This window comes from Elaeis guineensis, chromosome 1 (assembly GCF_000442705.2).
Source record: "Elaeis guineensis isolate ETL-2024a chromosome 1, EG11, whole genome shotgun sequence".
NCBI classification, from domain to species: domain Eukaryota; kingdom Viridiplantae; phylum Streptophyta; class Magnoliopsida; order Arecales; family Arecaceae; genus Elaeis; species Elaeis guineensis.
Genome location: NC_025993.2, coordinates 6,170,211 through 6,184,114, shown reverse-complemented (window position 1 = coordinate 6,184,114; position 13,904 = coordinate 6,170,211). Strand labels below are relative to the sequence as shown.

Here is a 13,904-nt window from a genome sequence, read left to right as displayed (position 1 = left end):
GAATGGAAAAAAAGATAAAAACAGTAGCCTTTAATTATTAAGATAGAGAAATTTGGGAAGAAAAAGGACTATTAAGAGAAAAGAGAGTGTTAAGCGAAGTGAGAATGTTAATAAGAAAAGAATCTTAAAAAAAAATAAATGCTTTGGGAGGCTGGATGTCAAGTTTGAAGACATTAATTCTACCCTATTTTAATCCGTGAATTTTATCTCTCTAATGGTTGGATAGTTTAAGCTAAAATTTTAACCGAAAATTGTTAACTCATGAGTCAACTTGAGAGCAGAATTTGAGAATTTTTTGGATGAGTTTTGTTAGGATAATTTATTAATATATTGGGGTTGTTGCTAGGGAAAGATGAAGAATAGGCTATTGTATCATCTCCTCTTTCTTTCTTCTGCCCAAGATAATTGAAATTCTGAGAATTTGGAGACTCAAAAGGGCTCAAAAAATCTCTAGAAATTAGTTTAAAACTTTAATGTAGCTTGTTAACATAGCTATGATTGTGGATTACCAGATCTCAAGGAATCCCAGTAGAGTGGTCAATTGTTTGGTTGTCAGCGTCATCAAGGTAAGTAACACTTATATTTTACTAATGATCAATCAGAATCAAGTGTGAATCATCTTATCCCGTTGAAATGATACAAATTATTATAAGTACCTCCAAATTTAATTATGCATAAAATTATTATGTATCATCTTCTTGATATGATACAAATGGCTCTAATTGCTTTCCGATCTAATCATGCATGAAATTTCTATAATTATAAATAATTTAGTAAATTAAAATTTATAAATTGAAATGAATGATGTTACATGCTATGATCAGATCAAAATTGATAAATGGTGATTATTGCCTACTGAAATATATATATCATAGTTATATCAGAGTTGTATCAAGAGGTATCAAAACTGTATTCAAGTTATATTGAAAAATATATATATATAAATTATCTATAGTTATTGATATATGTATCACTTGACTCTCCGCCCTCCTATGTTGATATTCGGACTTGAGATCCTCGCCATGAAAAAAAAAATGTAGACTTGAGATCCCGAAGAAGGCATGGACTTGAGATCCCCGCCACGGGAGAAGTATGGACTTGAGATCCCCACCACAGGAGAAGTATGGACTTGAGATCCCTCACCACAAAGACAATCGTGGTGCCGCAGTAAGAATTGTAGTGCTAAAAGAAATAGATACTCGTGTTCAATTATAGTATTATAAAATTGAGTATATATTGCACTGTTATATTATCTATTAATTCCATATTATAGAAAAGTTGGCATAAGACGGCATCTTGAATATCATTAATTGCATAATTTTAATACTAATCAAATTGATATCACATATTGTATGACGATGCACTTGAGTTGCATATCAATATGATTTAAATCTATTTTATAAATACATCTGTTACTTACTAAGCCATGAAGCTCAGGAATCTTCACCTTTTGTTTTTAGATTCATGGATCTAATTTTGGGATCAAATATTAGCATTTTAGGATTCATACATAAAGGTGAGCCCGATCTGTAGAAGATGGATAGTTCCCTCAATCAGTAAGAATATAATGATTTTTGTATAAAACTGATATAGAATGCGGTGAAAGTTGAAATTGAATATATTACATGTAATAGTTAGTTGTTCTGATAATACCAGTCTATGAGAAGAATAGATTATCTTTTATATTGTATTGAAGTATTTGCCAGGTTGGATGCCTTGCATGCCTATAGGGATAGTACTCTGTAGATACGCGGTGGCTGTTCACGTTCCCAAATTTTATTTTATTTAAATTCGAGGTCAGGGGTATGACAGTTAACGTGGTATTATATATCTACATATACATATACATATATATATATATACATATATACATACACACATATACATCTATATACACATCTATACATATATATATATATATATATATCTATATATACACACACACACACATACATACATACACATACATCTACATACACATCTACATATATACAGATACATATACATGCATATCTATAGACAGACAGATATGTATGTGTGTGTATACATCCACATACACATCTACATACATACACATACACATATACATATATGTATGTATATATATGTGTGTGCGCACGCGTGTACCTACGTATGTACATACATGTGTACCTACGTGTGTATCTATACATGTATGTACATACATATATATGTATATATACATGTGCATACATATATGTATGTATATATTTGTGCGCGCGTGCGTGTACTTGCATACGTACCTATACATGTATTATACATACATATACATATACATATGCATATCTATATATATACACACACACACATGCGTATGCATATACATATATATATACACACATATGCATATACATAAACATAAACATAAACATATACATATATATACACACACACATATATATACGTATATATACATACATACATATACATGCCTATGTATATTAAATTTTTTGAATTTATCTTGCAATTTTACTGATCTATTTATTGTTTAAATATATTTAAACTTCCAAAGTAATATATTTATAATAGATCAGTTTTATTTAATACTAATGCTATAATGCATTATGATCTTCCACATTATTGAAGATCCTTTCTGCATTACCAAGCAACGATCTCTGATAATTGTTCGAAACACTATCCTTCCTTTTCACATGAATACTGCTATTGTTGTCGGATTTTTCTTTTATTATATTTTTTTATTTTTTTCATGAGAGTCTGATTATCAGATGCTACAATGATCTCTTTCCATGGGAGTATTTTGAGAGCTGTGGGCATGAATGGAGTCATAGGCTCAAAACCTCAAAACATGGGTATGATGATTTTTTTCATATGAGTTTTTTTTTTTTTTTTTGGTTACAGGTTACAACCGTAGGATGGCAGGAGTGCTTTGAGGGCTATGTGGGCACAATGTCTGAAAAAAGTCGTGGGCACATTGCGATTGGAGCTACATGGGGCCTGGGGCCTGGGTCCTGTAGGCACGATGCTCGAGCGTAGAGAAATCACAAAGTGCTTTGAGAGGTGTGTGGCCAGTGGGGCGATCAAATGGATGACATCGCACAACCAAGATCGAACGGATTGTATTGCTTAACCCACAGAAAAGAATCCATACTAGAGCCCGAAGACCTCAAACCCTCTTTCTTTCCCCTCCGATCCTCACTCCCTCCTCCCTCCCAATTGGCTCCTTGTCGGAAAATCCGATGGCCTCCCTCCTCCCTTCTCCTTCCTAAGCTGTCCACCCTCCCAGCACACTCTGCTCTCAGAAAATCAAAATCAAAGGGCGAAGGTCATGCTCCCTCCGACGATGATGCCGACACCAATGCACTAGTAGAAAAAGAAAAAGATTCAATACTCCCTTTTCCTTCACACCCCTCCCCCCCTCCCCCCGCAATGAATAGGCCATTCGAAGCATCATGGCCTTCAGCAGAAGGAAAGAAAAAGAAAATTAGGGCATGACCAAGATGACCGATCCGATGCCTGATCCGATCGGGATGAAGATGGGACGGTCGAGACAGAGGCCAAAAATACGTTTCGAGGTCCTGCACCCATCTCAGTGCTGGAATCTCAAAGGAATGGGATAGGACAGCCGAGCCGGGACTTCCAACGTTGTGATTAGCACAAATCTGTATCTTGGTGAATACACCATATACATACATGTCTATCATGCCTACAAACCGTCGCCACTTTTTCTATCCGCCAATTTTCTTCCAAAGTACCCCCCCTTTCAAATCATGAAAGGAATCTCCAAGCGATATATTCTTTCAATATCTGATTCTAAAATAGGTTGGATTCCAAGCAACAAAGTAATATGCTTTACCCTAAACAAACAATCTATACAATGCAAACCTTCTGTGTTCTCATTTTCTCAAGGTGAACCATGATTGAGACATCCATAGGTTTTCCCTTTCTTCTATTTACTGTTATAGTTCCAGTGTTGTTCCTAAAAACTATGGCATGTACTATATATTTAAACTTTAAAGTTTTCAAGTATAGATTGTATATAAAATGAAAATACACGATCATGATAATAGTTCCATATACCCTCCAATAATAGAACTGCTCAAATAGTACCATCAAAATCCTACTTTCTGCTTTGAGTATTTACTCACACCAAGATGGTCTAGAATATATAAATGATAAATGAACAGAAAGATTAAATACATGGATATATAGCACACTTCAGCAATTAAGATGTTATATATTCACATGCTACAAACATATTATATTATCAGTTATCAACATATCCTATTAAGATATCATAACATATTATGTTATCAATTATCAATATCATGTTACATGGGTAAGGTAGGTCCATGACTTGAGGTCCTGGGTTTGACATACAGAACAGCCTCTTCACATATATGGGTAAGGATGTGTATATCTGACCCTTCCTGAACCCCACAATGATGGGAATCTTATGCATTGGGCTGCCCCCTTTATAAATAACATGCAATTAATACATCATATTTTTATTTATTAATAATGAGAGAGAATACAGAGTGACTGATTTTGTTATTTAGGATAATAATCATAAATAGTTGTACATAATTGTGATACAATTATAATTGGTTGAATGAAGTAGAGATGTTCAGCTGAAATATTATGTGACAGGCACATACACACAAGATTTATGAGAAAAAATATCGAATAATAGTAAGGCCCGCAATTTTGGGTGGCTTCAAGTGCTGAACAATAAAGAACATGCATGAAAACAAATTGAATGTAGCAAAATTGAGAATGTTAAAATGGATGTGTGGTAAAACTAGAAAAGATAAATTAAGCATGAATAAATTAGAGAAGCTGTAGCAGTTGCATAAATTTAGGAAAATATGATAGAAAATCCAATGAAATGGTATAGACATGCATAACGAAGATCTGAGGTGATTACTAAAAGGAGAGGTACTTTTAGTTTATACCGAACGTCACACAAAAAGAAAAGGAAGACCAAAATTAACACAGATACAGATTGTGAGAAAGGATTTGGAGAAACTTGCAATAATATCAGAGGTGGTCATACATAGGAATTCTTAGTACATGAGGATCAATAAAGCTGACCCCATACAGTTGGGAGAAGGCTGCATGATTAGGATGTATCAATAAATCTTGCAACTGCATTGTGCACCAACTAGGTAGCTATAGTTACATAGTTACACATCCATATATTCCTCAATAAATATACATGTGCGTGTACATTTATGTATATAAACAATTAGCAAAAAGACTCCATGTGTCTGAGGTAAACATCACAGAATGTAATTTACCATAACGTGACATTTGAACAAAGCCAGGTCCACCTAAGCGAAAAGGTTCTTATCTTTTCAACACTTCCAATATATGCATATACTCTACAGACATGCATACGAGCATGTAAAGCAACCAAAAACAATATCCAAGCATGATTAAATAGATCAAGGCAATTTAAAACCATGAATAAAAGAACTCAACATAAATGGCACACACTTAATATGCTATAGAAAAGATAAACTTACGAATTACAAGTATTTTGCAACTCTTGGGTAGATAAGCCAGATGATGCATTTTGAGCGGCATTCTGATATCTCTGCAATGCAGCTCCAAGTTGACTAACCTGAACAGAAGCATCAATTACCTCAGACCTAGAAAAGCTGAAATTAAACCAAAAGCCAGCAAAAGGTAACATTTAAGTGATAAAAGCATCAATTAATACCTGGGGTATTAACAATCTCCGAGGAATAAGCTCCTCGTGATGCCTAGCACAAAACTCCCAGGAACAAATCTAGAAAGAAAAATGCGAGCTACTGAGTATTCCCAGAAAGATGCAACGAAACATGATGCCTTCTAGAATGCAACAGAAAGCCTCTTCAGTAATATTTTACCTTCAGATCAGGGGAGAAGACAATCCTCAGCTGACCTTCACGTACCACACGTAATTGCTCGAATACACTCTCTTGAATTGCTTTAGCATAATCCAGGACAATCTGGCCTGATGCATTATGATACTCACGGGGCATGTCAACGTATAAAAGTTCCTCTAAAGTACCACTAGCATATTTAATTTGGAATAGTCTTGGCAGAACCTCGACAGTCGTTTCTGTAATTGCAGATGAAAAACAGCAAGATGACATAAATAAAACAGCGATCGAATACAGCATATATAACAGTGTAAATCAGGATTCTTATTGATGACAAGGAAATAAGCATAAAATTAGATTGACACATATATTTAATTCAACACAATGCACAAGCAAGATAGAAGTTCATGATGCAGGAAGGTACATACCAAAACCACGACCAGGTTTACGATTGCATATCTCGCAATGCCATACATCCTGAAAAAACAAGGTACACATGCTCTATTACATACACAAACACACAAAAAAAAGAGACTACCATTCACTGAGATGCAAGGATGCAAAAACATCATGCACCGCAGTCAACAACTCAAGCAGAAGAAGGGGAAAAGGAAAAAGCATGACTCCAAATTTCACCATCAATGACCCAAGTCATGCATGCATTGGAACAATTGGCCCATTCTTCTCATCAGATCTAGACATACCTGAGGAAAAACACCAGTAGTTTGACGCCCACTTCCATAGAGAGAAACACACCACCTCTTCTTGGCATTGGGAGCAAAGTATTCATTAACAAATTTTCGCCAGAACTCAATATTGTTATCCTTCATGAGGGAAAGCAAATGTGAGTGTAAGAAGAAATAATGCTTCTGCTGCCAGCTTCGCCTTGAAATAGTCAAATACATTCAGCAATAAGAGAAGCTTACTTCTGGTCTATGCTGCTGATGATACATATAATGAGTCAAACGCCGTGCACACAATCCAGGCTCATACAATGGTTTCACTTGAGGTCTCAAAGGAAGACTTTGTTGAAACTGTTGTTGCAACTGGTTTCTTTGCTGAGGTAAGGTCTTAAAAAGCTGCTGCTGCTGCTGCTGCTGTTGCTGCTGCTGCTGCATATGCATGAGACGCTGCTGCTGTAAGAGATTAATTTGAGCAGCTGCAGCTGGTGATGGCTGCCTCGACATTTGGAATAACTGCTGCTGCTGCTGCTGATGCTGCTGTTGCTGCTGCTGCTGCTGCAGAAACAATGATGGATCGGACTGTTGGGGTTCCAGTTTAACAGGACCCATGTTTCTTACAGACTGTAGCTGCTGAGGTTCCATTTTCATAGAACCTAGACTGCGGAATGACTGTAACTGCTGTGGTGGACCATTATTATCAGCACAAATCTGTGGTTCCAACTTGACAGGACCCATGCTGCCCACATTGCCCAGCCCTCCCCGGAGCTGTGTCTGCTGCTGACTGTGTGGCATTGAGAACTGTTGTTGGAAGTTCTGTATCCCCTCAAGTTGCTGAGGCTGTGACTGATCCTGCACAAGCTGGTTTCCAGAAGGATTCTGGAAGTGCTGCCCCTGACCCAGACCAGACGAAGAGGTGAAGGATAGAGCATCAGGCTCCGCAGAGCCTAGAATATCAACTGCACCTCCAACATTACCTCGCTGTTGAAGGTTCGCCGAAGGGTTGGAGAGCCCACCACCAGAAACAGGCCCTCCATTTCCAAATGAGTGGTTAAGGAGTGATGATACGTTGGAAATGTTACCCAGCAAGCTCATGTTGTTGCTGTTGTTGTTAAAGTGGGTTCGAGGAGAGACCAGAGAAGAGAAAGGTTGCTGAGAAGGGAGAGAATTAGCCTGGGCTCCGCCCAACATGCCAGAGTTTGACCTCAGAAGAGATTGAGGGACCGACTGGGCTCCTCCAACTGGAGTCGCAGAGCCGGAAGGCATCATTTTTGCTCAAGGGATGAAGCAGGTGATCTATGTAGACTAAAAGGGGAAAGTTTTGTTATATGGGCTCATAGAATTAGCAAGAATAACAACAAACAAACCTTGCAGAGGCCCCTGAAAGCAAGGAAGAACTGCCTTCAAACATAACGGCAGATAAAGAATCGGACCAATGGGAAGTGGAAACCAAGCCTGCAACATCCTATAGATTCCACCACCTCTTCACGAATCCCATTTTTATCCAAACCTCCAAAAGGACCAATAACTGGATCTCAGATATACCCTAAATACCTAATCTTTTTTAACGTTTTCTTTTTCTTCTCCTTTTGCTTTCCACTAACGCCTATAAAAGTAGAAATCTGGTAAACAAAACAGAACAAAAAGATAAAATATCAGAAGAAAGGAAGATAAAAATGCCATCCTTTACCCAGAAATGGAAACCAAGCAAGCAGAGCACCTCCAGAAGAGCTCAAGATACGATCTTTCTTCCCGTACGCCCCCCAAAGAAGCGATCTTTTCCTCTCCTCATGAAGTAAACCACCCTCATGGATTCAGACACCACCGGAAGCGACGGAAACGACCGCGAGAATCCCTCGATCACCACCTAGATCATAAAATCCGACCAGAATCAGACGACCCGAGTCTCAGTCTGATCCAATTCCTCCAAAGTAACCGAATAGAAGTCGCCAAAGAAGACCAGGTAGAAATGGAACAGAAAAAACCCAAGCGAACTGGAATTCGAAACCCGAGGATCGAATCGACTTACGTGGTTGCGGGAAGAAGAGGCCTCGGTGCAGCAGCTCGAAAGCACTCCTCCAGCGATCTCTTCTATTCTCTGGTTTCAACTCCGGATTCCCGGGTGAGGGTTTCTTTCGAGCTCTAAAAAAAGACTGCTTCCATCTCCCCGACTCCTGTCTTCTTCTGCTCTGATTGTTTTCGAAAAAACATTTCCTCCCCTCTGGTTTCCTTCTTCTCCCGGATTGAGTGTCGTCCTTGCGGACCTCAAAGTTCCTTTAGATTTGATTAAAATTTTGATACATCCACCCCTTTTATTGTGATTAGTATCCTCTTTTAACCTACAAGTGGAGGTTACGATTGCGGCTTACCGGACTTTTGTTTATACGCCCTCACGAAGTTTTCAAATTATGAACAAGACCTCATGTTCCGTGATCACGGGGAAGGGCCTCGTAAAACGGGTTTTTTTTTTTTTTTTTGCCTTTTTGATAAAAGCTAAAATCTTAATTTCTTTACAAAAATATAAATATATTACTAAGAATTATTTTGACATGTGCCATCAAAATAGACATAAATATTTTATGCTCTAATTGATAATTAACTAATACTTTAGATGATGTACTTTGGCAATGCAAAAATATATATAATCTTATAAGTTAATATAATAATGTATATCAAGTATATATTAGATTTATATAAATTATTTATAAAATAATTTATTATAGAAAACTTGCGTCTTTACAAATGTTGCTAATATTGAATTTTGTTATTATATATATATATATATATTTTTTTTTTTTTTTTTTTTTTTTGAGGAACCTGGAGCCTAGCAGGATTCCATTAGCCACCAGAAATTTATTATATATTATTTTACACTTTATTTTAATATCATTTATTGTTTTTATAATTAAATATCATTCTAAGAATTCTCTTTTAATTCTAATATAGTCGTTTAAGTATAATCACTATATATTCTTTTCTTCATGCAAAAAGCAAATGATTACATAAAAAAATATTAAATTTAATTTTGAAATTATGAGTGGTTTAATAATCTATTATTTGATTAATATACAAAAACTATATGCATTAGTACAAAATTGTTAAATATTATAACATTAAATTCTTGTTATCATTACACCAATGCCTAAAATATATTTTAAAGAAGTATAAATCAAATCTTTCATATTTGAAAGTGTGGAAGTTAAGAAATAGTGGATGTGAAAAATTAATATTAGAAAATATAGAAATATTTCAAGAAAATTTTTTTATTGTCATAAATAGATTTTTAGGTACCCAAACTAATAACAAACCATAATCAATTTTCAAATTAAAAGATAATTTACAAAATTTCATTCTAGCCTTATGATATTTATAAACCTTACAACCAATAGCCATATCATTTTCATTGATTATTCATACCTAAAGATGATACATTCAATAGTAACAAAGAATGGTAACATAACATTAAGCAATTATGATTATTTTATTAGCATCCTAAATAGATCAAGACCACGTGGTAGGCAATTGCGGGACAGGCCCAAAAGGCAAGGTGTTTATCAAAATATTGAACTTGTTCAGGAGATTCTTGTGAAACCTGCGACATCCTGTTGAGGCACCGGTATTTGCCCGTTACACTAGCCGAGGAGCGAGTGCAAATATCAAAGGCTCCCATCATTCCCCTTCTTTATTCTCTCTCCCCTGCTCCCAAAAAGAGTCAAATCTTCTTCTTCTCATTCTCTTTGGCATCAATGACATCCCCATGTCACAGCCATCCATCATGCACATGGACTCATCCGGTGCCACCACCAACCGGTCGCGGGATCCACGGTCTCATTTCTTCTGCCCGGATTGCCCTCGTACTTCCCTCGGAATTACGTTCCTTACTATTCTGCGGCGCGAGAGCCGATGCGGGCCTCACACGCGTCTCTCTAGATTCTCGCGGTGATCGCAAGCTTTGCGTCACCGACCGGCTTTGCCACGCAACATTAGAAGACTCGAGCCTTGGAGGGCGGTGAGCTTTCTCCGAGTCACTTGCGGGTGAAAGGAAGCGCGGGATTTGTGGCAACGTTGCCACGTGTTGGTATTCCTCTGCACGGAGGGTGGTCCCAGATGTTTATTATTTTGAACTCTCTGATAGAGTCCGTCGATCTGGACCGTCCATTAAGTGAAAATGCCCTTAAACTGACGAAATCTCTACGTCAGATACCTATGTTGCATTGAGGCTTTTGGCCCCTAAATAACACTGTTTTACCCCTTAATGGACCCCTGCTGAAATTGTTGCTAATTGTTTAATATAATGGTCATTATTTTATATCTTGATATATGATTTCAAATTATTTGATATTAAAATAAGCTGCTATGATGGATACTGCTATAATAAGAAAGTAAAAAGCATTAGTGTAAATTATAATAATTGAAAAAAAATATAATAAAGAATAAGAATTTTTCTAAAGATGATGAGATTTATTAAAACATGGAATATCACTGTTTTTAAACAGATTCAAGTCCACTGTAGTCGGCAAAGTCCACAACCAATACAGTGAGATCGTCATATAGCTTAAAACCAATTTTTCATAAAAGGTTAAATCTATAATTCCCACCAAAAAAATATCTTGTTTTGGCTAGAGAATTCTCAAATTTTATTTACAGTGAAATAAGAATAAGTTGTATGATATGTTATATATTAGAAACTAATAGTTGTGAGGGGCATTTTTATAGGCTCATGGAGCCTATCTAAATTAATATAATTTATTATTTGCCAAAGTTATGGGCTAGAGGAAAGAGAGGGTGATGAATTTTTATATTATAAAAAATAAAATAATTAGGCCTGTAGTCAAAAAATGAATGTTCTGTTATAAAAAAAATAGAAATAATGATCTCATTAGCGTAGGAATAATGAAGTTAATGCATGAAACTCTCGTGTACAAGTAATTGTCTCTAAACAAAAAACTCCAATCATTCGTATTCCCTACTGTCTCAAATTTTATCAAGAAATTATTTTTATTTTTATAATAAAATGCACTATGAAAAATAATAATAAAAAAATAATGATGGTATTGAATATTATTGTCCATTTGATAAGAATTAGTGATGCTACAAGGCTCCCCCAATTACCAAATTAGCAATCATGCATCCATTGAACTTTTTATGTGCACATAAGTGGCATCTAGAAATATTTTTTTAATATAAATCATTGCTTCTTAAAGAATGAAGACTTAAGCTAGAGGCAAATTTAATTGAAAATTTTGGATTTCAAAAAATTTTATTCTTTTTAGAAAAACAAATAAAATGCAAATAATAATTTGTTATTCTTATTAAAAATTAATTACTAACAACTTTTATACCAAGTGAGAGTAAAATAATAGATTATTTAAATACTTATTATTAAATATTTATAGTGTAACAACTTCTTTCAAAATCATCGAACAACTATTACAATCCAAAAGGATAGGTGCGTGAGAAATAAAATAAAATGATGTTAATTTTTGTAACATTAAAATATTTTACTTTTAATTTGTTCTTTATATATATATATATATATATATATATATATATATATATATATATATATATATGTATGTATGTATGTATGTATGTATGTATGTATGTATATTTGTCAGAAAAGAGATTTTATTGCACAATTTTAACATAATTATAATGGGCCTTCCATGATTTTTATAAATATTAGAGTTATAGAGGATTTGGCAACCAAAAAAAAAAGGAGTGTATATCCATCATTTCATGTAAATTTATATCATCTTTATTTGGATATTGAGGCATCCATTTTTAATCTCACGTGCCTCTCACACATTTGCTGCTCATTACTGTTGGAGCCGTGCCTCTCACACACTTGCTGCTCATTACTGTTGGAGCCGACTTCTTACTAGATCCTAAATGCATGCAGACATCGTGTCAGTGAAAATTATATAACTTGGAGAAAGAAAACAGTGTGAGCGATGAGGGTATTGTTATGGAGTCATGCCACCTTAGTCGAAATCCTCATGACTCATCCACAAAAATCTTAGACTGATATAAATATCAAGATGAACTGTGACAATATGCACCACCGAACCCGTCATGGACCACCATGATGGAGTGACCTCATCAAGTTCCATTCGACCCTCAGATTGGAATACTGCCAATCTTCGGATCAGCATCTCATCGATTATAGGGATGGAGTCCTCCAATCAATGCTGATTCAGAATCCCACCGATCATTGGGTCAGAAACTCACCGACCATAAAAGGCAAGGTCAAACAATCTACCTTAATGTGGATCTGTTCAGTATAGCACTTTGGCCATGGGCCAATCTTAGTCAACCGACCTATTATGCCATGTGGGCAAGTAGTTGAAATCTTCCAACAAACTCTCAGAACGTGATCATGTTATAAAATAAACACCCATGACTAACAACCAGTTAGTGGGTGGACTCTCTATCCTGACAACCTACAGGTCCAGATATAACAAACTCCGACACCTCCCCTCTATATAAAGATAATAAGGGGAACCCCTGGTCTGAAAGGTATGTACTCAATACCTCACAAAATTAGCATTCTCTCTCTTTTTCGATTATGCTCAAAGCACCGACTGACTTAAGCATCAGAGGGTCTCTCACTGGAGCACCTCCCTCCAACATAAGCAGACTTCTTTTGCAGGTCTTCCATAGTGTCCTAGCATCCCGATCTACATGCCTCCACTGCTACATTAGCTCTCTCCAGAGCCTTGATATAATATATTGATGCTAGAGAAAAGACCGCAATCCAATTATCGATAGAAAATGCCTCACCGTAAGAACTCCACCGCTTACCGTTGGCAGTTTACTCGGAGAAGTCGAGGTGGAGCCACCCAGCTGTCTATCCTCGCAGTTCTGTGGAGCCTGTGCTGCCAACCTTGGTGGCAGACCTCTAGCAATTTGGTGATCTGGTTCGCCATGTCTAGATGCTGACAATCTGTGGACCTTCGTTTGCAGGTCGGCTAGATCCAGCCCCTGCAACAAGCCATGGAGCAGCAATAGCCATCCCATTTCACTCCTCAGACGATACCATCTCGGCATAGCCATCGGGATCAATCCCTAGTTTTGGAGAATCCTCCCCAAGCAATGTATCGATCATCCCCATCCGATCGGCAATCACCATCCTACTGTGGGTCCGCCCATAGTAGATGACATCAACAATCTTCCATTTTTTTCGATAGAGACTTGATGCCTAGCTATTCCCCTTAATCCAAATGGTCTCGCTAAGAGAAGGGCCTCGAGCAAAAAATCCGCGAGATCAAGCATCAACTGGCTGAGATCTAGGTGGGTGGTAGAAGGAACAACAAATTCTTTAGCTTCAGTTCCCGACCACCCTTCGCTTACTCCATCCTTCAGAAATTAATCCCAA

The 13,904-nt window shown here is 36.5% G+C and overlaps 1 protein-coding gene across 3 annotated transcripts in view; it reads right to left on the bottom strand.

Moving 5' to 3' along the window:
• LOC105037681 (transcriptional corepressor SEUSS-like) overlaps positions 1-8,798 on the bottom strand; it is a 29,831-nt gene extending 21,033 nt beyond the window's left edge. For 2 of the 3 annotated variants that reach the window (XM_073243846.1, XM_073243897.1), the window contains exons 1-8: positions 8,556-8,798; positions 8,247-8,393; positions 6,773-8,148; positions 6,551-6,670; positions 6,275-6,323; positions 5,871-6,085; positions 5,702-5,770; positions 5,505-5,602 (exon numbers count right to left, since the gene is read on the bottom strand). In XM_073243846.1, coding sequence (XP_073099947.1) covers positions 5,505-5,602; positions 5,702-5,770; positions 5,871-6,085; positions 6,275-6,323; positions 6,551-6,670; positions 6,773-7,795 — 1,574 coding nt within the window. In that variant the 5' untranslated portion in view covers positions 7,796-8,148; positions 8,247-8,393; positions 8,556-8,798. Of the gene's footprint in view, positions 1-5,504; positions 5,603-5,701; positions 5,771-5,870; positions 6,086-6,274; positions 6,324-6,550; positions 6,671-6,772; positions 8,149-8,216; positions 8,394-8,555 lie in introns of all 3 variants that reach the window. The other variant, XM_073243869.1, reaches the window with a different exon arrangement.
• Between the last annotated feature and the right edge of the window lie 5,106 nt (positions 8,799-13,904).